This window comes from Ambystoma mexicanum, chromosome 11 (assembly GCF_040938575.1).
Source record: "Ambystoma mexicanum isolate Mex_15411 chromosome 11, UKY_AmexF1_1, whole genome shotgun sequence".
Classification (NCBI taxonomy): Eukaryota; Metazoa; Chordata; class Amphibia; order Caudata; family Ambystomatidae; genus Ambystoma; species Ambystoma mexicanum.
This window is the reverse complement of record NC_090934.1, coordinates 1,239,099,179-1,239,123,563: the sequence shown is the minus strand read 5'-3', so window position 1 is coordinate 1,239,123,563 and position 24,385 is coordinate 1,239,099,179. Positions and strand designations below refer to the sequence as shown.

Here is a 24,385-nt window from a genome sequence, read left to right as displayed (position 1 = left end):
TTCTCATTACTTCACTCTCCCCTCTTTCCAAATCCAATCTACGACCGTCTTCTGCTCATTTTAAGTTCCCTTGCAAAGGCTGCCCAAACCCTGATTAAAATGAGTGACAGCTGAAGAGGACGAAAGACCACCCCCCCCCCCCAAACATATACTAGCATTTACCTCTTCCTGACACCTCAGGAGCAGAGTGACCTCGCCACCGCCCCCAGGGTTCAAACAGTGACATGGTCCGACCAGGAGATGGTCACGGGGAGTGGAAATGACAGGGGGATAGGGGGGGTGCTCCAGTGGTGTTGTAATGATGGCCTCATGCAGGATCCAACTTTCAGGGAATTTATGAGGGAGGCAATGCAGTGCTTCTTTCGAACAAACACTAGCAGGGATACACGGATGAAGTATGTGTGGGAGGCAGCAAAAGCTATTTTCAGGGGCCTCTTGATAGCGGAAGGGGAGCACAAGAAAAGGGAGAGGGCATTGACGGAGCAATGGATAAGGGGGGGGGGGAATATTTGAAACATGCAGGCCCGACTGACAAATGAGGACTGAACGGGAAGTGCTCCTGAAAGATGTGAGGGACAAGAGGCAGGAAGGTGGTTAAGAGGCTACGGTATGCTAAGCAAAAGGTACTAAGAGAAGGGAGACTGCCCCTCTTGGCAAATAGGATAAGGGAGGCCAAAGTGGAGAGGAGGGTGGACCAGATCAAGGACGGGAGGGGACAAATGGTAACGGCAAGGGAAAATATACAAGAATGCTTTGCGGAATAGTAAGAGGGCCTCTACGCGCGATCCCATAGAGAAGATGACAGGAGGGTAAAGGCATACTGGGACCGGCTCCCCATGTCACGGTTGACAGTCGAGGAGAGATCAATTCTAGAAGGCGACATCATGGCCAGGGAGATGCAGGAGGCAATAGGCAGTCTCAACCCAGATAAAGCCCCGGGAGAAGATGGGTATACCTCAGATTTTAACAAGCAATTCCAGGAACTCCTCGCAGAGCCGCTGGCCCAGGTCTTTTAACTCCATTGAGGGAGCGGGAACTATACCACCCACGTTCCTGGAAGCATTGATAGCGGTCATCCCCAAGCCAGACAAGGACAGGGAACAGTGCTCTTCATATCGACCCATCTCACTGCTGAACGCAGACACCAAGAATTCTGCCAGAATATTGGCAACCAGATTGGAAGCTTACATCTCCAAGCTGGTCCACCCAGATCAAACTGGATTCGTGCGCAACAGGCAAGGATCAGATAACTTACACAAGACCTTACTTATGACTGCACCAGATGTGAGGCACAGTGGGGCCTGCTTCTGGCGCTTGATGCAGAAAAGGCCTTCAACCGGGTCAGCTGGTCTTTCAATATGGGGTTCTAGAGAAAGTTGGTATGGGACCCAAATGACATACTGAATAGCCTATGAAGCAATCAGAAGTCCTACTGAAATGACAGATCACACCTCCACCCCACCCTAACAGAACTTATGTACACGTGTCATTTGTAGTCACAGGAACACATTTGGCTGTTGGAAATAACTGGTTATGTCCTAATGAAGGGTGCGATTGGCAGGAGCACTATCTGATGCTCTTTAGAATGCCGAAACACACCGTGCCGACTTCTAAGAAGCAATCAAGACAATGCAAATGAGGGGCAGGTCAAGAGGAAAAGAAGGACTAGCAAGACGGTGTCCCCTGGTGCGCCAGGGGTTTCCTTGCACTTTATACATAAATGTTTGGTCCTCTTTGTCTGGGATTTATGTTGAACACTTATGTTTTTGTGTCTGTGTAATTGAGTAGATTTCTACCTATGCAATACGTGTTAACTGTCCATGTATTGTTTTTGACATATGTATGCCACAATGAACAATGTTTTGACCTTTTTGATATACAAATAAAATAATATATTTTTGATAGAAAAGCAGAGAGATTAGGGTAAATGGGCTGGGGACCGTGTGACATGGAGGCCATGATCACTTTTTTTGTTAATGCTGATTATAGCCTGGAAGATTAAGGCCTAACAGGCACCCTACATGTATAGGCAACAAGAACACTAGGCAATGGTTATCAAAAGAAAGCCTAGACACGTGCTTCTGCCTGGTCAAGTATTATTGGTGAGGTATTACCCTTAATAAATTAGGGTGAAACTCCCAAGTATTTCAACATTAGAGCCCCTCTATGGGGCACAAACGCAGCGTTAAAAGCCAGTTCTGTTGGAAGATGCCGACTCAGAGGGGATTTACAATCACAATTTAGCCCACTGCAACTAACCAGAGAAGAAAACCATTTGTGTATCATTCTAGTCCCACCCACAAAGCTAGCCCAGGATTGATACGCTAGTCAGTTTCTGGCATTGAAGCTGGTATCCAGAGAAGACTTTCATAGCATGTTGGTGCTAGAATATCCTTGTAGGCGGGACCAGACTGATTAGCTAAAATATGGTTGTATACCGATTTGAGTGGGAACCACCCCAGAGATCATGATTTTGGCCAGTTTAGTTCTCATGAGAGGGGTTCCCACAATGATTGTAAATTACTAATGCTAGGGGTTTCACTAATTTAGTAAGGGTAATCCAGACATGGATCCTTGCTCTGCATCTAGATATCCACACCTCACAGACGTCATCCAATAAGGCAGAGAAGTGTATGGCTTTGAGGTGGTAGGTGCTCTTGTTAAAATGAGATTTGTTTAGCGTTTCAGTGCTGAACGGTCCTGTGAGAGGGGCTAACATATGCCAATGGATATTTCCCCTCTGTGAAAGGTACAGTGAGCTAAAATGTAATTGTAGACCGAGAGTGGGAACCATCCAAGAAAACAGGATATTTGCCACTGTTCGTTCTCACTGGATAGAGTGCCACGATTTCAGCAAGTCGGCAAATAACCAGTGTCTGAGAGATTCTTTCCAACCATGATGACCAGCCTCAGTAAAAGGCCGATATGTGCATCTGCCTGCCATTCACAGCTGGATGGCTTCAGAAGGTAGAAGACAGGGTTATAGTATGCAAAAATGATGCAGATTATCACACCTTTTAACAGTGAGGATGATGCCTTAAGGCAGGATTGTGGGCGACTCTTGTTCTTGAACCCATGCAGCACTTAGAAGCTCTCTCCCGAGTGCAGTCAATCTGCTACAGTAAGAGGAGAATACAAACTTGGAAAAAATAGGAAAGGCCGTTGAACGTCCGTCTGTTGGGCCACACTCAGTCTGCTGTGCTCAAAGGATTTGGAGTCTGGTTATGAAAAACCAACAGAGGAAAGAGTAGAAAGAAAAAGAACACCTTTTGTGTTAGATTTACAGCAGGTTTGGGAGTGCTGCACCAAAAACAATTTAGGCATTATAGCTAAAGGCTAGTAGAAAAATATGGTAATCTTTCAGAGATGTGGTGTGCAAAAAGAGCTAAACGAAGAGAATACAAGTGTCAGCAAGGAAGGAAGTTAGGGAATGAAATCAGACAAAGCAGGGCAAGACAGGTTTAACAGTCTCATCACAAAGAAAACACCAATAAAGAAGCAGACCACTATCTTTAATACACTGTTTTTATAAAGAAAGCAAAAATAAAATAAAAGCAAAGTAACATCATATACAATATTTTATCCTACAGAGTTGTCCTTGATGGAAGTAAAACACCTGTTGGGACTTGCCCAAACCTGAGACTCCATTTTATGGCTGGGATACAAATGTTCTTAGTAAAGGATGAAGACTCTCTGGCTTGGATGAGACCAGCCATAGTCCTGTATTCTAGAGCCGATGACCGCTTCCTCAACACCAATGACATCTTATGGGCATGACCTCTCCAAGCAGCGGTGACGGGAATAGAAACCTCATTCTCATATCAAGGAAAGCCACAGTATTCTTCTTCTTCTGGAACAGCAAAGATGTGCAGCCACCTGGCTTCCTCTGGTTCTGAAATGCAAGATTTGGGCACATTTTGTCCATGGATTCCACAGCCCTCGGTAGCTGGTTTTGGCTGTAAGACCCATAACCACATATATCCTAGCAGGGCATACACAACCTGTAACCATTGAACAAACAGAGTATCAAGAACGAAACAGAAAAAAGGAAGGAAGGAAGGATCATCCACCACAAGGTCTGCTCCTACTGCGGCTATAACAAAAAGCTGTTTGCAATGCTGCGAGAACAACGATTTCCAAAGGTCAGTAACATTTCTTTAGGTTTCTTCTGCCGCAATGAGTGGGATTTTGGAAGGGTTTTATAATCTTGATTGGTTAAACAAGGTCAGCGTGTTAACGCGGATGGCTATCATTGTTCCCTGTTCAGAGAGGCGTGCCAAGATGTAGGGAAGAAGGGCATCCCAGTTTTACAGGAATGCTACTGAAATTATGCCCCAGAGCGGGGCTTCCAGCGTAAGAAAGGATGGGCACACATCAAAGTAAGGGGCATCTCTGCTTAAATCCTGACTGTGGGTGCCCAGTCGTAGGGAGGGTCAGCATTTGCCCTGCAAATGGTTTGAAAGCCCATGCCCCAAAAGGGGGCCCAGTTTCTAAGGAAGGGTGGAGACAACATGTTAATGAAGGTGCTGTTCATTGTCTAAATTAAATGGGCACCTAGTCCTAGATAAGATGGGTGCCTAAATTATCATCAGGTGGTTGGGTGTCCCAAGAGGAGTGGCCAGCTATAGGAAGGATTGGCGCCCTGCAAATTAACGAGGCAGGGCATTGCAGGTTGTGTCCATGAGGAGTACCCATCCTCAGGAACCGAGAAAACTCCAGCGAAAAAGCATATGCATAATAAAGTTTCCAAACCAGACTAAGACGCTACGCCGGAGGCAATACAGCAGTAATGACAAAAGAAAATGGCTGGAAGACATTGAAAGGTTGTTCATATGTACAGCAGTGTGGGTTTCCCACCGCTTCTGGAGATTGCAGCAAATGATTATTTGTTCCAGGCCATCTTCTAAAGTTCTCCTGGCACACCACAGCAAAGAAACCATCTAGCGCCAAGATCGTCCACGTATGGTATGGTGCTGAGGTTGCACACTGAAGAAGGGTGCTCTGCTTTCAGGACCATGATTTCCAAACGCAAACTATCTACTCCCTTAAGACATTACAAAGTTGCCCAAAAGGCTCAAGGAGGTCATTCCTTTTTCCTGGATACCAGGCTAGAAAATATAGGCTGCTCTGCCCCTCTGCCCATTCATTACTTGAGATCCAGCAGCATGAGTAACATACCTCATTAGCGCACTGAACTAACAAGGTGTTGGGGAGAAGGGTAACAAAATATTTTTGGTCTCTTCATTTGAAGCAAACTGTTTTACACATTACAAAAAACCGTTACCGCTAGATGAGAAAAAAAATATGCACTCCTCCTTAAAAAACACTAACACATCCATACTCGATTAAATTTTATAAATAAGAAAACAAAAAGAAGATTTGAGGGGGGGGGGGGGGGGGGAGTCTCTCGGTATAAAACACTGGTCGTCGGAGAATAAAGATAAGCCATAATCTCTTTAGTGCAAGTTTCCAATTCAGAAGGATTACCCTACTTTGGAGGAATACAACATCAAGGGTAAAAAAAAAAAAAACTAAAAAAAAAAGTAGTCTTGTTAACATTCCACCAACTTTTAAAATATTCCCCAATTAGGAGTTCAGGTGGCATGGGATATTTACTTCATGGGTAAATAACTATTAACCCCATACAGTCCCCATTTAAAATTGGGGAATTTAAAAATGAAGGAGCCATTTAAAACACTACTCGTTTTTACGGTTGCCATTATATTCCAGAAGGACACTGTAAGAGTACGGTTCGCATACTACGCCAACTGCACCCATGAACAGAATTTATCTAAGGTGGGTTGAGGGATTTCGAATTTGCCCTGTCTGATGTGCAGGCCTAACTGACCACTATCAAGCCTTTGATATGCAAGTGTTGGGGATCACTTCACAAATCTTTGCTGGTGGAGATGGTAGTGCTGTGCATTGCCGAGTTCCCTGCCGCAGGGAGGCCACAGACTACATACAACCCATAACTATTCCTGAAGCACAGGGTAGGCTCCATTAAATGAGCAAAACTATCCCCCATGCCCGAGTGGCAGAGATGGAGACCACTATACCACTTCCACCGCAGCATAATTTGCAAGACGCAACACTCCTCACTCACAAACAATAGAGACATTAATTAGGCTGCAGAAGACCTCTTCATGTGCAGGGTGCATTTACACCAGTCATGTCTAAACGATAATCTCTTAATTCTGGAGTGTTTTTGAAAGTTCCTTCCACCAGCTCCCCCTTCGAGAGAATGTCTACCCTGCCTGAAAAGGAAGGGTTGCCTGAAGTCTCAACGCACACTTGCTCCAGGAAGAGGAAATTACCCTTACTGTTGTGCCATCTCAGAAAATAAGAGTCCTTGAGCAGAAATAGCATCTCCAAGTCCCACAGTCCGGACAGGATCCTTGCAGATTAAGACAGGGGTGTAATGGAAGGTGACAGTACCCCTCTTCCAGAGTGACACAGGCTCAAGTGGATTGAATGATATCTTTGTGACATGGTCATCAGACCCAGACGTTGTAAACTCCATAGGTGCCTTCAAAACAACACGACTCATATCAATATCTTCAGTGGCACAAGCTTGCGTTGCAGCTACACGGGCACCAGCAGCCACAGCCGCCACCTGATTGGCCCAATAGCCATCCACAGTGGCCAGCACATGGTAGGTCAAAGTGTGGAAGTGAACTCGTGTGAGATCTGAGCCCCTGCCGTCTTCTGTCCTTCCATTTTCCTGCAGGATCCAATAGATTATGTCGCTGACCACGCCAACATCTGGTATGCCATTCCAGGAGGCCAGGGAGGAGTGCGGACCGGAGGAAGACTGGGTGAGGAACAGCAGCTCCTGCTCATTCAGGCCAAGGGAGTTCAACAAGGGAAACACCTGCTAACAGAAACAGATGAATGAAACTGCAGCACTCAATGACCAAGAATGAACAATTAGAGCAATGCCTTTCCAAAAGGAGTGCCATTTTCAGGTTTCTACTGTCCCACATCCCTCTGCACATTACCACCCACGTATTCAAGCTATGTAAAAGCACCAGAAAATGGGACTGTATGACTGTTCTCTGTACGGTACTTATGGTTGCAGTGCCACACTTAGTAAATAATCTGTTAAAAAGTAGGAGCTGGCTCCATCTCCTCCGCAAGTCTGCGCTGCACCTTCTCTCCGTGGGATCATTTATTTGTATTGAAAGATTTTCTCAATACTGCAATTGCCTTCTCAAATGTGGTTTTGCTGTGTTTAGATCTCTAAAGTAAACCATGTTGCTTGGATAATATTGGGTGTATGCCCTTTAGGGCTCAGTGTTGTAGGCATGCTTTTAATTCTTCTCTAACACTCTACTCGACTCGACTCTACTCTACTCTACTCTCCCCTTAATCACCCATTTTTCAGACAGGAAGCCTTTAAAACTCAAACTCGCCTTTAGTACGCGGCTGTGTCTCGAAATTGCTGTTGGTAGAATTTTCCCCAAACTATTTGAAATTTCTCCCGAATGTCTATAAAGTGATTTAACGGGGCACGCCTACCCATATATCCAACCCACTGCCCCAATCTTGCCCCTACATGATACCCCATGCGTTGCCTGGTTCCCAAGTAATTATCTTGAAAGGGAGTTAGCAGTGGAGCCCTCTCCTCCCCAAATTCTATTGTATTTATCCATTCCTGCAACCGGTCTCCCTGCAGAAGGGTGGGGGTTTATAGTATGCATAATTTTAGTTTGCAATGAAGAATTTTTACTGCCATTCATAACCCCTTTCCAGTCAAATCCCCAGCCTGTTCCTACTGGCAGTACTACTTCTGAAGGTCTAGACCTACCATCCGACGTACATCTGCATGAGGTTTTCAAGGCAATCCTAGCAATTCCAATTTTGCTCCCAACCGTTTTTTCAAATCCCACGTTCCACACTACTGTTTAGGTATTTTATATGGCATCAACTACACATTATAGAGGAATGACACTAATTACCCTAAAATAACTCACTCCACCTCCCCCCAAAAAAGACAGAACCCTTCCGATTAGGCGGAGAGGCAGCAGCAGCAATCGTTAACATCCACCAGGAATCTATGGAGGAGAGGATCCCAAGGAAATCAGCTCTATTTGACATCACTTCTGTACAACAGGAGATCATCCACATATAAAGACACCATATTCTCTGTGCTCTTGGGCTACTGGAAAACCACCAGTGCAGGGTCCCTTCTGAGCCATTCTGCAAAGGGTTCAACTACTATGACAAAAAGTAGAAGGGGTAGCCTTGTCTTATACTAAGACTCAGAAAGCATCCTGGAGTTATGACCTTTGACCTTAACTAAAGCCAGTGGGGCTGTATAAAACACTCCCACCCAGCTCAAAAAGATTGGGCCAAAGCCCATCCTTTCCAACAGAGCCCAAATAAACGCCCATGCCACAGAGTCACAGGCAATCCGAGCCCCTCAATAAGAGCACCAATGGTTGGGCTCTGGGGTCCCCTGATAAGGCCATATAGTCTCCCAAAATTCATTTCAGCACATCTCCCGCGCATAAAGCTGCAATGATCCAGATGAAGCAGGGATGCAATCACCTTCGCTAATCTATTTGCCAGCATCTTGGCCAAAACCTTGGTTTCCCCATTTAATAACAAGATGGGGAAGTGGGATTCACAAGAAGCCGGCAGTTTACCCTCCCCATGTATCACAATTATTAATGTCATTCTCAGTTACAGTGGGTGGATTCCACAGCCTCTACTTTCCATCAACATACTAAAAATGTGTTAAATCACCTCTTAACCAACTGATTTCCACCATTTGCTTGGGGAAACCTCAGTTTTGTTTGCTTTAAAGCAGTGATTTGGTGTTTGGGTGCACAGTAATTATCACACAAAGGGAATCCTACCATAAACTACAGAATAGGATAATGAACTCATCTAATAAGAGGGATTATCAAATCCCCAAGATTTGATTTTCCAGGCGAGTGCCCAAAAATCCATATCAGAGAATACCAGCGAAGGAAACCACACGGAACAACGCTAGAACATGCTCCTCAGTTAACCTCCAAAATTTGGGCGTGTAACCTAAAGGCTCAGTTCGCTAGCAAGCAGTGATGATTTCAGCCCTTTCCTTGTGTATGTTTAACTCGTCACACGATTTTAAAAATACTTTCATGACGCAGGTGGGCCCCTCTGTAGGCAATGTAAACATAAGCTGAAAGCAGGGGCACTACCACTTTACAATAATTCCCACAAGCCATCACACTTTTGGGTACCCAATAGCAGTTCTTCTAATCGGTCCTTTCCATCCCGGATGCATGGTGAACATCTATGTGAGCACCAAAAGTAGATGGAGACCTGCTTGTAAAGCATTCCTTAAAGCAAATATATGCTTTAAGTTGTTTAGGCACTGCTCACTCATCCGTTAGTCAAATAGCTGCTATCTCCTTAGAAGTGGAGAAGGCGTTTTATCTTCGCTCTCTACCTGGCCCACAGACATTTTTCTTTTTTTTTTTTTAAGACTGCTCTACCTATATTTTTTACAGCTAAATAATGTCTTCTTCAATTAACAGAGGACATCCAATGATGGGATAGGCACAAAGAGGACGGGAAAGGAATAAGCAGGAATGGGAAATGGTTGGGGACAAAAGTTGAAAGCTCAGGGGATGGCAGAGACACGGTGGGAGCGTGCTGGTTACCTGATGCATAATATTGTTCATAAGATCACGGTCAACCATGCTGGCCAGTTCCAAGTGCACAGGAATATCACTGGGGATATCAGAGATCGAAGCAGCAGCCTACAGGACATAAGTGATGCAGTTAGTACAGGAGTATAATCACATCAGAAATGGGTCTAAGGTGTAGACACTATACAACCCAAGGCTGGAGAGTAGCTCACCTCTCGCAGTCTGCTTTCCCGGGTCTCTGGGCTCTGTCCTTCCATCATATGCAAGCCAGACAGAACCACCAAGTCTGGCTGGAATTCCTCCAGGCTTGCCACAAAAACCTCTAGCATGTTCATGGCCCCATTGGACACATCGTGGGAGAAAATGAAGCGACTGGCGCTGGGAGCGCGGCTCCGACCCCACTCTTCTCCTAGTGATGGAGAAAGAATAAAGCAAGGTCACAGCAGCAGTGATAGTTCATAATCCTAGTGGGGACTGGGGTGCCATCAGTCTCTCAGTCACCCATTACTGGATAATGAATTACTCCATTCAAAAAGAAACTGAAGACACAACTTCACTAAATATACTACTGTGGGTCCCATTTTCAGTATCCTAGTTCCGATAGCATGCTACTAGATGTAAGATTTCTTCACCGTTCAGGACAGATCTTAAAACTAATAATAAAATAACTTACCAAATTCTTATTTTACTGAACACTCTTCAAGGCCAGTTCCTATAACTCCTTGTCCTTTCAATTGGACTTTGTTAAACTCTTTCTATATCCATAAATACCCCTAATCAATCTGTCAATTAACGCCATTTAAGGATTCTTATCCAGAAAGCCATTCACCCCTTCCCCACCCCCAATAGGCCTCATGAATCCTGTCATTAGTACCACTCCTCCACATCCAATTGACTTGCTAGTATCCTCCAATATTGTCGCCTGAATATCCAAACAAACAAATTATTATACTACATAACATCATTTCCATGTAGCAAACAAGTGCATCTGATTAGGGGCGATCAAATATTTCGATGCATTTTGGCATTTATTGGCAGTCTAACTGCTTTGTCATGAAACCCATCTGAAATCATGGTGCTAGAGAAGCGAGAGCTTATAGCCTGACCCACTGTGGTCTTTGGTGTCCCCTTAAACACCATACAAATAAAGTGATCCGTAATGATCCGCGATGTACATGAGTGTTTTGGAGCAGTAAAAAAAAAAAAATTCTGAAGAAATCACACATTTGATAACCATTTCGAAAACGTAGTTCTGTGGACGGTGCCAATTTATTGTCCATAGTTTGGAGCAAAAGATTAAAACAAATAGGCACCTTGCCAAGTACGATCAAATCCGTGGCTTCATGTTACACTAACCTTGTAAACGTGATCAACAATAACATTTCTTTTGTTTATTAAAAACGAAATGTAAGCAGCACAGCATGTTGCCATCCGCATACAGGTATTAGGTGTGAAGTTATTGATTGAAAGGACTGCTACTAAATTTACCCCAGCTCACACATTACCTGCTTTAAACTCCAAGATCAGGTGGAACTCATCAACCTCCTGGAGAGACTCTGGTGGGACTGCAATCTGTTCATCAAGTAGTTCGTGCAGCTTCGGGCCGATGGGGCCACAAAGAAGAACCTACAAAGAGAAAAAAGGTAAGTGGAGCCCTACCATCCATGCACGATGTGTCCCAGAGGAACATATGTGACTTGAGGAAACCAATCTAAAATGTTACCAACTCCAAGATAGAAGCAGAAGCATGATAAGAAGAAAACAGGGCCCCATTGTGGTAGAAGAATCACACAGAACACACAAGTCCACTTCTATTCAACCCACGAGGGCAGGAATCAAGGGTCTCTAGACCGAAACTTACATCAGAGCCTAGTGATGGACAGGTGGACGTAGCTGGAGCAGAAAAAACACATGGCAAAAATATCCGTAATGTGCACGAAAAAAAACCCACAAATGGGGCCCAAGATTAACCAGATAGATGTAAAATAAAGAGTGGTTCTTTGCTGGGGGATCATTGAATCAGAGGGTCCAAAGGTTCAGGTAGCCCATGGAAAGTGGGAATTTGAGAGACACCTGCACATATCCAATGAATGGGTCCTGGTGCAAAAACACCCATAGAAAGAGACTACACCTTTGGCAGAAAAACATTTGAAGAGCACTCTCTGCCCTTAAATTGGGGCAGAGACAACATAAACATAGCAGGTTAGTGTGGCAGAAAGCTTTGCGGGTCTGCCCGTGAAGAAAGCACATGGAAATTCGGGGTCCCAGGACAGGAGGACCTCGATTAACGGGTACTGCAGAAGAAGCATTTACCAATGAAACCCATGTTGCCGAAACCCACCATGCTGCTTCTAGCACAGAAATGCATGGACCTAAAGAATAAAAAAATTAAAAAAACATGGAATGTGGGAGACTATGAGCAGAAAAAAAACACACGGAAAGGAGACCTGTGGGACACACAGAACAAGGGGACCCTTGGAGCAGAGCACACCTGGGGGAGGAAACAAGAGCAGTAAATAGAACTAGGACAAGTGATATGGAGTGTGCAATTGCCTCATCGGCCTTACTGTAAGGTTGGGATTAGATGCCAGTTTCTGACCAATCAGAGCAGCATTTCCGCCTACATAGATCTGGAACAAAACAAACAAAAACAAAAATGGAAGACTTCCTCAAAAAGATGGTGTCACAACATACAGGTTTCATGAGGTACAAAGGCTGGACTGTTTTCTCTTTTACACTTGTTGCCTAATCACATACAACCAACTTCAGCAGGGTGCAAACCGTAGGTGACCATTGAATGGCAAGCTACCTGGGTGAAAAAACCCTTAGTAACCTACAGATATAGCCGCCACCATCACTGCAACTTTCATCTAGTCCTATGAGGGGTGTTACAGCCAGCAAGGCTAGTGGCCATCCCAGACCTGCAAAGCCGGTCACATTCATTCGAGCAAATATCTCCCAGCCCTGCAAGCCGTCACCTTCCATAAGGATCCATCTTGGAGTCCTGTAGTGCAGGGTACATCTAAACAAAAGAGCAAGCATCTCCTTATTCAGAAGTGCAGAGGAAGAGTGGAGATCAGTCAGACCCTGCATTCCAAATTACAGACTGTCATACCAGTGACCACTGCCTAGTTCACACATGTGTGGAGTCATCTTCTAGGACTGTAGAGCATATGACCAAGAGTCTTGAGAAGAACAGCAACCTATTAAGGCCGATTATGCTCCGTCATTAATGGAGTTTCCTCCATGTTTGGGATGCTTTGCACAATGACAGTACTGCTTCCTTTAGACATCTACACCTCACCCTGCTCATGGTCATGGCTTTTTACCTGATAGAGGTCTTTCCTCTTCAATGGTTCAAAGACTGACCCAAATATCTTTACAAGCCCATGATGAAAATACAACTCTGAAGCAAACCCTGGCAGCTCTACCTGTGCTCCCGGATACTCAGAGGCAGCCCGGGCAATGGCCTGAAAGGCCTCCTTGTCACTGAAAAACCGCTCTGCAGCTGCCCCCTTCTCCATGAAGTGAACAAAAGCTTCCTTCAGGTCTGCCCTGGAGCGCAGCACTTCATGGTCTCTGCCGTCACCGGGATTCAGGCCCAAAGCTTGAAGCAGCTTTACACCAGAGAGCACCACATCCACACAGGCATTCACCCTGCGGAAAAAAATATATAGGATTAACACCCACCACAAGATCATCCTCAAAGCGTTACACTTCTTGATACGTGACAATTCCTTAACCAACAATCACATTATGCGATGCTAAACCTATAGCATGCATATAAATAACATGTATATCACAACTTCCTACCAACCCAGTCTTGCAAATCCATTTAATCTTAAATTTACAATTCTAAACAGCTGTATCAGGAACCACCTTCCTTGCTTTTTTCTAGAAAACACAACATAAATTAAAATCCCGGTAGCCTGCATGGCTAGTACAGAGGAGGGTAAGGGATAGATATATCGAGATCCATTTTCCTTTAAATGAACAGAATGTGGGAAATGTGTTGGTATCCAAAAGAAATCTGTCAAGAAACCACAATTGTTCACAATGTTTGTTCTAAAAAATAGACCATAATGCCTAAACAGATTTTGGCATACACATATGAAACAGAGAAGCTTCCGTTGCACCTGAGAAAATAAGGAACACTAAACTGTTATCTCCTATATAGCACATCTCCTGACAATAAAAAGGAAGAAGGGCCTCCCTGTAAGGAAGGCAGCAGCATTCTGGACTGAGCAGGGTGTTGGAGGAGGGAGTGGGGGGTACTGGGTGAACGCTGGGTAGATGCTCCTTATCCACCTCCAAGGGGTTGCATCCCATCTACAGCAGCCGACTTCCATAGCCTCCTCTACTCGTCCCGTCCCTCTACAGGATTCCCCCCACCATTAGTTTTAGCTCTGTTCTTATAATATTAATAAGTAGTACATGAATTATATACTAAATAGGATTGGATGCTTAAAAGCCCCACTCACCCTACTTTTAACATCATCTTTACGCATCAAAGCAAAAGGATTTAGTAGGGACTTAATATCATCCTGTCCCATAATCTTCTAGTATAAGGAGCTCTGTGCTATCCTCCAATGTGTGTGTCACAAGGGAGTTACCTGCTAATTCACAACACAGAACTTCTCCAGGAACACATTTAGGGAATCCCAGTTTACTTCTCCAGATTTTCCTCTCCAATTGTTGGAGCCACCGAACCTCTTTCACCAAATACTTACTTCCAGGTCCTACAATATGCATGGGGTAATGCTGGTTTTATAGATTGCTAGAGGTCCCTCAATGGAGTAACCTCCTCTAGAAGTAATAAAGCCCTTTATTAAGTGTATTTTCTTCATGATTTCAGGAACCACGTAGTCGGTTGTTTGCAAGACTAGAGCTAATAACACTTGGTTACACATACTCATCAAGTATTTCCACAAGTAGGTTCCCAATTTTCCACACACATTTTGATTTTTGTCCTTTGTGTTCCCCAATTACCATAACCTTGGTCATAGACACACTTATAGCCAATTCATTGTCCTTGGCCAATTCCACCAGAGCTTGAAGACTTTGTTTTAATCCTAGGGGTCCCATCTAATAGGGTGGTGTGTGTCGTCAGCATAAAAGAGTCAAGGGAGCGGGCAAGCTCCAATACAAGGGGAAGATGTCTGCATGCTGTAAGATTACTATCCATATCCACCACACAAGGATTGTAAAGTAGAAGAACCAGCATGCATCCCTGTTTTTGTTTTCATAACATTTTAATAGGTTTCACAAGTATGCATTATACACAACCATGTATATTAGAGAAGAGTACACACCATCAACAAAAGTGCAATGTTCATTAGTAATGCCGAAACAGTAATACAATTTGCGCCATAGGATAATCTTGATCGTGTGGCTGGGGCCTCGTTTCTATTTGTTCATGGCCAATCATTTCACAAAGTTAGAGACTGGAGGTCTTTACGTGTAGTGTTTTCCTTCCTGTGGCTTGGGTTTATTATGCCCCCTTGAAGCCATCTGGTTAGCGGAGGCCTTCCAGTGAGGGCTGCGTATTTTGCTGCGTAGTCCAAGAATGGGGCCCAGATGTTTAGAGCTTTGTTCAGGAAGCCTGTCCAGATTGCTGTAACCTTTTCGCAACTGCTATGTCCCAACATTTGGACCACCATAGTGCTACTGAGGGGGCCTTCTTCATTTTTCCATAGCAGGGCCATCGCGACTTTTGCTGCCAGGAGGAGGTGCGTGCACAGGCCAAGTATAGTGCCAGAGATCGGGAACACCCCTCCCAATTTCGCCCAAGAGGATTATACCCGGGTCCCAGGGGATGGATAGTCCTGTGATTTCCTTAATATGGTTCAATACTTCCTTCCAGTATGCCTCTGCTATCGGGCAGGCCCATATCAAGTGGAACAGGGAGCCGGAGGATGTGCATCCTCGCCAGCAAGATGCAGGTATGTCCGGGGTGGCTCCATTTAATTGAACTGGGGTGACGTAATATCTGTAGCATAGTTTGTAGCCCCCTACGCTGTTCATAATGCACTGAGTGCTCTTATGTAGTCTAGTCCATATTTTCTCCCACTCCTCGACGTCCATCTCTCGGCCTAGGTTTTTCTCCCATTTGAGCATATACCTTTCTTTTTTGGAGGGGTCCGACCTGTCCAGTAGTCGGTAGAGAGCCAAGGTTCGGCCTCGCAGAGTTGGGGATGTTAAGGAGAGTTCTAGGGCTGTCAGCTCCTTGGCGCTTCTCCTCTTAACGTCTCTGTGGGATATCCAGTGCCGGATTTGGGCGTAGTGGAACCAAGCCCGCTCGTCCACTCCAAACTTTGTCTTACATCTCTCGAACGATATGGGGATTCCTTCTTCCAGAAAGTCACTGGTTTTTAATAGTCCTCCCTCTTTCCATGGTTCCAAGCCCAGTGGGGGGTTGCCTGGTGAGAAGATGAGATTGTTCCAGATGGGGGTGAGAAGGCCCAACGTACCCCGGACACCCCATTTCCGGGCTGCGGCTTTCCAACTACGGACGTTTGTGTTTGTCGCGGAGAGGGGGCAGCTGTTCGATTGGAGTTTTATGTTTGGTAGGTGTGGGAGCTCTGATGGAGCAACCAGGCACCAGGCCTCCTCAAGCTGGATGCACACTGGCTGATCCGTTGTTTGGGCCCAAGTGTATGCATGTGATAATTGCGCCGCTAAGGCATATCTAGCCACATCGGGCACTCTGTCCCCCCTGCGCCTTCCCCCGCATCATGATTCTCCTACCAATTCGGGGTTCTCTTCCCCCCCAGCCCCCACATACGAATTCCTGTACCTTCTTTTGCAAAGAGGCCACGATGGACCCCGGAATGCGAGTTGGCAGTGCTGTGCAGTAGTACAGCCACCTGGGGATTATGTTCATTTTTATGGCTGTAATCCGCCCAAACCAGGAGATTTCATGGGACTTCCAGCGCTTTAGATCGCTATGGAATTCGTTAATTAGCTGTGGGAAGTTTGAGTACAGGAGAGATGGGTCTTCAGTGATCTTAACCCAGAGGTAGTCCAGCGCCCCTTTCACCCATGGGATTGGCATTGGTGGGATAAGGCTGTTTTTTTTCCCCCTCTTAGAGAGATTAATTGCTAGGGCTGAGGATTTGTCCAGATTCACCCTAAACCCTGACATTGACCCAAATTCTGTGAGATGCCGCCAGGTTACTAGGACATCGTCCACGTATAGCGCGATTTTGTATTCATGATTTCCCATTGTGATCCCCTTTATTTTCGTGTTCTGCCTGTCTCTCGCCGCAAAGGGTTCCATGCATAAGGCGAAAATCAGCGGCGAGAGTGGGCAGCCCTGCCTAGTGCCCTTGGATATATGTATTGCCTCCGACCTGGTGCCATTAATCCGTAACTGTGTAGTGGGGGTTTGGTAGTGGCCATTACCCATGTTATAAAGTTAGGGCCAAAGCTGTAATGCTCTAGTACCCTCCGGATATACCCGCAATCCACCAAGTCGAAAGCTTTATGAGCGTCTAAGGATATGACTGCCATTCCCACGCTCATCCTGTGAGCACTTTCAATGATGTTTATTGTTCGCCTTTTGTTGTCATGGGTCCCCCTCCCTGGGATGAAACCTGTTTGATCCCGGTCTATTAGAATCGGAAGTGTCGCCCCCAGTCTGTATGCTAGGATCTTGGGAAATATTTTCCCGTCGTTGTTCAGTAATGTAATAGGTCGATAGGATGCGGCTAGCTCGGGTTCTTTCCCAGTTTTATGCAGCAGTACTGTGAGCGACTCTGCCATTGATTTGGTGACCGACTTGGAGGATAGGAAGGAATTGAACAGGGCGGACATTTGTGGTGCTAATATGCTTGCTTATTTTTTATAGAAGTTTGGGGTTAGGCCGTCCGGACCCGGCGTTCTTGAGGGACTTAATGACGTTGGTTTCTTCAGGGGCAATAGGGGATTCCAGGGTAGCTAGTTGGTCTTTGGTTTGGGGACTGATGGGCTGCTGCAGGAATTTTGGCAGGTTGCCGAACGGTGTGGGCAACCCAGACATTATAGCTTTGTGGTGTCGCACCAGTTCACTAATTTTGTCTGCCTCTGAGTAGTGGACCTTGCCGTCGTCTTCCACCAATTTCAGAATATTATTCCTACTGTGGATCTTTTTTAATTTCTGCGCTAGTACTCTATTCGCCTTATTCTCTTTGCTAGAATAGAAATGTCTAGTGTAAGCTAGTGATTTGGCGGTTCGATTGGCCCAGTGCATTTCTAGTGCTATTTTGGCTTTCCTCAGGGCTCTCGGTTTTCCTGGAGCTTCGGATTTTCAACTCTGCATCCCACTGCTTGACCTTTTCCTGCAGTTTGGCTGCAGCAAGTGTTCGAGATCCGCCTCTGTTCCGCTTCTAGTCCAATCAAGGACCCTCTGACCACTGCTTTCATAGCATCCCATACGATGTCGACGGGAGTGTCGACAGTTGTATTCTCCTTGAAGTAGTTGGTTAATGTTTCATCGATTTCCTGCCCAATGCACTCATCTAGCAGTAGGGAGTCGTTCAGTTTCCAATGTCTCTGAATGGGCAGCCTTCGGCCAGATATGCTGAGATTCCCCGAAACTCGGGCGTGGTCAAAAATCATGCATGCATGTATCTCTGCTTTATTTAAACATGGGTATAGTACTCCGGAGATTAGTAGGTCTATTCTTGAGAACCCTTTGTGTGGGCATGAGTAGTGGGTATAGTCCCTTGACAATCCGTTGAATAACCTCCAAGCGTCGACCGATTCAGTTTCCCTGAGCAGCTTTGCCATGGATAGTGCTTGTGCAAAGTCAGCATTCGTGGGCAGGAGCGTTTTGTCCACTTGAGGGTTTGGCATTGTGTTGAAATCCACGCCCATGATCAGGTGCGCCTCCTGAAAGGTAAGGATGGTCTGGATTAGGTCAGAGGTGAATTTACTTTGGGACATGTTTGGGCTGTAGATGGAGATGATTGTGATAGGCAGTTCCTCGAACAGTCCCTTGAGCAGGAGGAAACGGCCTCCTGGGTCTCTTCTCGCCATGATCTTGGATAGGGGGAACCTCATCACTTAACTGTATTGCCACCCCTCTTTTCTTCTCTCCAGATGTGGCAAAGTAGGCTTTCTTATACCTCCTAAATCTAATCCAGTGCTCGTCTGCCTGCAATAAATGGGTTTCCTGGAGGAAAACAGTGTCCCCGGATAATTGCCCCAACCTGTGTTCCACTGATCTACGCTTCCTTGGGGAGTTCAGGCCCTGGACGTTCCAGGAGAGAATCACCACCTCATTTGTGTCAGACATTTCCCAGCTTTTTGACAATGGCTATGATGTGTTCTGTGTCCCCAGCTGGTTTCAGCCCTTTTGCATATGAGGCGGAAATGTTGTATTGGAATGTTGCAGGTGATGATGATGCTGTGACTTGTATCGTTGGCTGAGAAGGGGTGGGTTGTACGCCCCTCCTCGTTGCGTGTTGAATTTGTCCTTCCGTGTCCCTCTCCAACCCCCCTCCCCATCAAGGCATAGTATGGAAAACCTAATCCTACTGCCACTGGGAAACTGGTGGCGCGACTGCACCGAAAATGGCCAACTGAGTCGTCGGAACTGGCTAAGCTTGAGCACGAACACTGCCCGCGAAATAGCAACTTTGTCGGTAAGCTTCCTTTGCAAGGAATTAGAATAGGCTTGCCTCCGAACATTGTTTCTGGGAGAGTTCTTGCTCCCCGCTCCTGATCCTGCATCGGGATTCAGTAGGCCGACAGTAACGCTTCTGATCAGCCTGGGTTAGGCTCTTTCCGGGACGGACCTCGGAGCCTGAATCTTCTACTTGCTTTTGTCCAGGCTGCTTACGGTTGTTTTCTGGAGGCTGCACGGCCTGCTCCCTCGGGTTCCGATTCCTCCTCTCCCACGCTGATGCCCATGAATTTGTTCACCTCCTTCAATGAGTGGATTTGTTTCTGGGCCCCCTCCCAGGTGAATCTCACGGAGGTCGGGAACCCCCAGTGGTATGGGATCTTCCTTTCGTGCAGCCATTCCGTAAAAACTCTTAGCTTTTCGTTTTTGAAGAGTGGAATTCGCTAAATCCTGGTAGAGGGTTATGGTGGAACCTTGGAAGGTGATTTGGTGCATCTGTCTTGCTTCTCGCATGATTTCCTCCTTTACTTGATAGAAGTGGACCTTAATCAGGACGTCCGTAGGAAAAGGCGATGCCTGCTTCTGGGACACTGTGGACACGATCCAGCCCTAGTGGTGAGTTGTCGGGGAGGGGGATTATGAACCTGAACAGTTCCCACACATAGCTCCTTAGGTCCAGGTCTGGGATTGAGGTCGGGATCCCCCGCAAGTGGATATTATTCCTTCGGGACCGGTTCTCTGCATCTTCCTGTTTTGCCTCCAAGAGGTCACACCTCGCTTCTAGGACAGCGATTCTGTCCCAGCCTTGCTTGCACTCGAATCTTTGGTAGCAGATCTCGGTCTCGATTTCAGCAGTTCGGTTTTCCACAGATTCCACCCTCTTGTCGAGGCAGTTAATCTTTTACATAACCTCTTCCGTGCTTTTCTGGATTTCCCTTGTTAATGCGGAGAGTAACTCTTGGAGGTCCGTTTTTGTGACCATCTGTGGTGTGCTGTGGTCCGTCAAACTATGGCTATTGCTGGTGGCTGGGAACTCCGGCGGGTCCCCTCTCTTGGATTTTTACCCAGGCGTGCTGCTCATCAGAACGGCAATGTCTATTTGCCTAGTTATTTTCCCGCTTTTTGACATTTTGCTTTTGCTTGGTGTGTTCTCGGCCTGGGATGTGGAGTGCTTCTGGCACTTCTCCCGAGTTTGAGTCAGCTGGCTTATGTCGGGGTCAGCCGGTGTGTGTTGGTGTTCCACCTTCTGGGTCTTGGCTTCCTTTACAGGGCTGTCCTTGGCTGGGGCTGACAATAGGATGCATTGGAGAGTGGGGAGGTGAGCCCAGTGAGTCTGTCTGAGGTTGGGGGTCAATGTCGCCAGATCTTGCGCTTTAGCCAGGCTGCAGGAGCCCCTCCAATGAGCGAGGGAACATTCGTAGGTCCAAGGACCAGGGAGCGGGGGGAACCTGTGCTGCTGTGGGCTGAGTTCCTGAGTGGACTGGTGTGCCCTTTGAAGGGAAGCAATGTGTTAACCCCACCTGGTGAATGTAGAATGGTTGCGGGGGAAGAGCTTGTGGGTGGAGGGAAAAGAGGCTTGCCACCATGACTAACCAGGCGGGAAATGATGTCCGCTTTATTTGGGTTGCGGGAGGTGGTCCGCCAGTCTCTCTAAGAGCCCCGGAGTGCAATATGGGCCATAGCCAGGTTCGAGGTGAGGGAGGTTTTACTGCTGGATGGTAATGTCCTCTTTATTTGTGAGGAGGAAGGAGGGGTGGGGAGGACCAGAGCTGGTGCAGGAGGATAACCCTGGTTCCATGTGGGCCGCAACAGCGTAGCCCCGCCTACCCACCTTGTTTGATCCGGTAATGCCTCCGCCTGTGCCCTCGCTCCTCAAGTGGCTGCCAATGGCAGATCTCAGGATCTGGAGATGTGGGGATCAACGAGACAGAGTTGGAGAAGGCGGGGAACAGGGGTGCCCCGGCCCGGGTTGCGGAGGTTGGTCCGACGGTGTCTCTGGGGGCTCCGGGGTACGGGACGGGCCTCTGCTGGTCCCCAGGTGGTAGGGGCGGGGAGGGACCGTCTTCACGCCGATTTTGCTGCAGCGCGTCCTCCAGGCCCCCCCTCAGAAGTGCTGCCAGCAGTTTGTTTGGTGCAGCTGGGCACTGGGTGGGTCCCAGCTCGCGGAGCGGGAGCCAGCAGTGAAAGGAGCGCAGGGCGCGCAGATGAGGCCTCGGAGAGACACCCGGAATCCTGCCGGGTTTACCAGTGCTGAAGCTCAGGACGGGGCAGGCCACACATCTGCGAGCGATACGGTCTCCAGACTTACGCGTTCACCGGGCCACAGTGCAGGCTGGAGGGAACAGGAGCATGTTCTAGAGCACTGGGCATAGTGCGAGTGGAAATGGGTCCGGTGGCGAGGGCTGCTATCTTAGCCTGCACCTCCCCCTCGAGGCAGTTATGCAGGATAGAGTATGGCGGCCGCCATTTTTTGGGGTTCACCCAACGTTCCCTAGAGTTGCAGCTGAAAACGGGGTGCAGAACAGGATATTTTCCGACACGGTGCACCGTGCCAAGCAGGAGCTCCTAGGAAGTCATGCCGATCGCGGAAGCTCAGAGCCACGCCCTCCATGCATCCCTGTTTTACTCCATGATTGTTTTGTTATATTTGCTGATGTCCGCCCATCCCATATCAAGTCTTATGGACACAGATGTATCCCGATACAGTTGTACAAGGAAGTTGAGCAGTCTAGGATCCCACTCCAACGTTTTTTGTTTCTTCCACAGCCTAGGCCTTGAAACAGAATCAAATGCTACAGTGTAATCAAACAAATATACAATTTTGAACCTTTATCAGCAAGAGTGTTATGGGTCCCATATCCCTCCATCAAGAATACAAAATCTCGAAGATTTTAGAAATGGTATCCATCAGTGACATAGACGATCAGTTTTTTGGGTCACCTCTATACCCTTTTTTTAAAATTGGAACTAAATTAGCTTTCTTCGACCTGTCTGGTCTAACACCTGAATACACAATTTTCCTAAAGAGACCGTATAGCACGTTAGCCCAATAGACTGGGGAGGCTTTCAAAATTACATTGGGTATACCATCTGGCCCAGGAGCTTTAGAGGACTTTAAATGTACAATTATGTCTAATAGGTCCTCAGCATCAAAAGGTATACCACTCCTTTGTGGAATCGAGGTAATCCTTGGCTGCTTCCATCCACTCGTGGTCACCAGTCCGCTCCTTAAAATATAATGCCCCAATATAGTCCAGAATGCTTCCTAGATGGGATTGGCTTCCGCGTTATTTTTGCTCTTCATGTGTTCGTTAACATAATGCTAACATTTTCGACCGTCCCCATCTACAAAGCAGTGAACACCATTTGCCACTTAACATATTTTATAATGAGCTTGTGTATCAACAGTAGATGGATTACCCATTTTCTGAAATATCCGATGTTGGCACCAAATATCCTTTTCCTAGCAGCAATAGCTGCATCAAAGACTCTTCCAGATTTGATCTTGGAATCAACAATTTTATTTTGAGCATTGCCAGAACACATAGTTCAGCTTTAAACAGCCTCCAAAATCTCATTCACTTCACAATTATCAACTTTATAAGAGCCACTCTCTGTTCGCACACCCAAATCAATAGTTTCTGCTATTGCTCTAATGAAGAAAAATGTGCAGTATAACATACAATAAGGAATTGGATACATAGTATAGATAGGTGAAAATATGCTCTTTACAGTTTAGGCAGGAGAAACGTGCCGACTATTACTATCAAGTTAAGTTGAGTAGACTTTGTAGGCCACAGAAGTCACCAAGCGTTCAGCATTCACTTCTCCAATTCAAATGCAGTGTTTCGAAAAATGTGAACAACTCAATATTTCCCAGCAGTACAAAACCAAGCAGAAAGCTCTGCACTAGCACCTAAGCAGAGTGCTCCCAAGTTTTTCATAATTGGCATAAGACATGGCTTGGGATAGCTTTCGACTTTGCCACACTACTGGCCTATGCTGCGATAGGAGCTAGATGCGAGCGGAAAGCATAATGGTTGTTTATAGTGAAAAGCCGAGGTTCAATGACAAAAGGTGCAGGTTACACCTAGCCAAGGAGGACTCATGAACCCTGGACCGTCACTGAAGGGCTAAAATATTAACCAGATCCTGTGGTATGTAGCAGCTACTTCTCTATGTGGGATTGCAGTCTAGGTGTACAAAGTGATGCAGGCGGTGGTCCGGCAGTTCAATGAAGGTAAGTTGTCGTCTTGAGTCATGGATCCTACCTACTGCAGTCCTTTGCAGGAAATTCCAAATACGAGGAAAGCCGTGCAGAATCCAACAGGCGCTAGTCAATAGAACCAGGAGTCCTGGTGGAGACAAATAAATACAAAGCACAGGTGTGGTTTCCTCTGGTTGTGGGTAAGGAAGCAGTACCTCATCTTTGGATTTTACTGCCCGAGCAGATTACTCGGGCTACACCACGTTCACATTTCCCCAAGCTGGATGTGGATGCACCAGTGAAGCGTAGACGCACATTCATATATCCAGTTAGATACAGCCATGGTTACTCAGAGCACCGAAACCTGTACTGTGCCCTTTTCTGGCTACTCAGTCACTTCAATGCATTCTGGGTAAAGACAGCCTCATGATGGTGTTCCACAGGACTTCTAAATCCAGGATGCCATTTTAACGGCTGCCTGAAGGAACAAGCCTTTCCGTTACACTAACAGTTGTTACGAGCCAGTGAGCTACATTAGGAGCCGAGCAGGTTATCCTGGTGGGGAACTAATCTGTTGGCTAGCTTTGGGTTACCCAGCCCTGGGACCCCCAAGGACTCCTACGGACACGTTACAGAGAGGTACATTGCCAGCGATGCTGTGGATGAAGGGGCTCACTGGTGGAAAATACGCTTGGCGACTCGTGAGGCCTTTATATTTTTAAACCAGAAAATCGGAGGGCTTGCTTAAGGACACAGGATAAGCCATTAGCCGCAACAAGGACTAATTTGCAACTAGATCAACAATCCAGGTAATTTTATGAATGGGTGTATTCATATGAAACAAGTGGGTCGCCTAATACAGCCGACAATGGGGTGCTGCCTGGGTGATTTGCGGCACCTGAGACAATGAAGGCTATGGTGAATAGG

The 24,385-nt window shown here is 46.5% G+C and overlaps 1 protein-coding gene across 2 annotated transcripts in view; it reads right to left on the bottom strand.

Moving 5' to 3' along the window:
- Positions 1-3,511: 3,511 nt before the first annotated feature.
- ADPGK (ADP dependent glucokinase) overlaps positions 3,512-24,385 on the bottom strand; it is a 63,890-nt gene continuing 43,016 nt past the window's right edge. The window contains exons 2-7 of one of the 2 annotated variants that reach the window (XM_069624614.1): positions 13,076-13,301; positions 12,212-12,274; positions 11,150-11,270; positions 9,857-10,053; positions 9,657-9,755; positions 3,512-6,877 (exon numbers count right to left, since the gene is read on the bottom strand). In XM_069624614.1, the coding sequence (XP_069480715.1) occupies positions 6,320-6,877; positions 9,657-9,755; positions 9,857-10,053; positions 11,150-11,270; positions 12,212-12,274; positions 13,076-13,301 (1,264 nt within the window). In that variant the 3' untranslated portion in view covers positions 3,512-6,319. The remainder of the gene's footprint in view (positions 6,878-9,656; positions 9,756-9,856; positions 10,054-11,149; positions 11,271-12,211; positions 12,275-13,075; positions 13,302-24,385) is intronic. The other variant, XM_069624615.1, reaches the window with a different exon arrangement.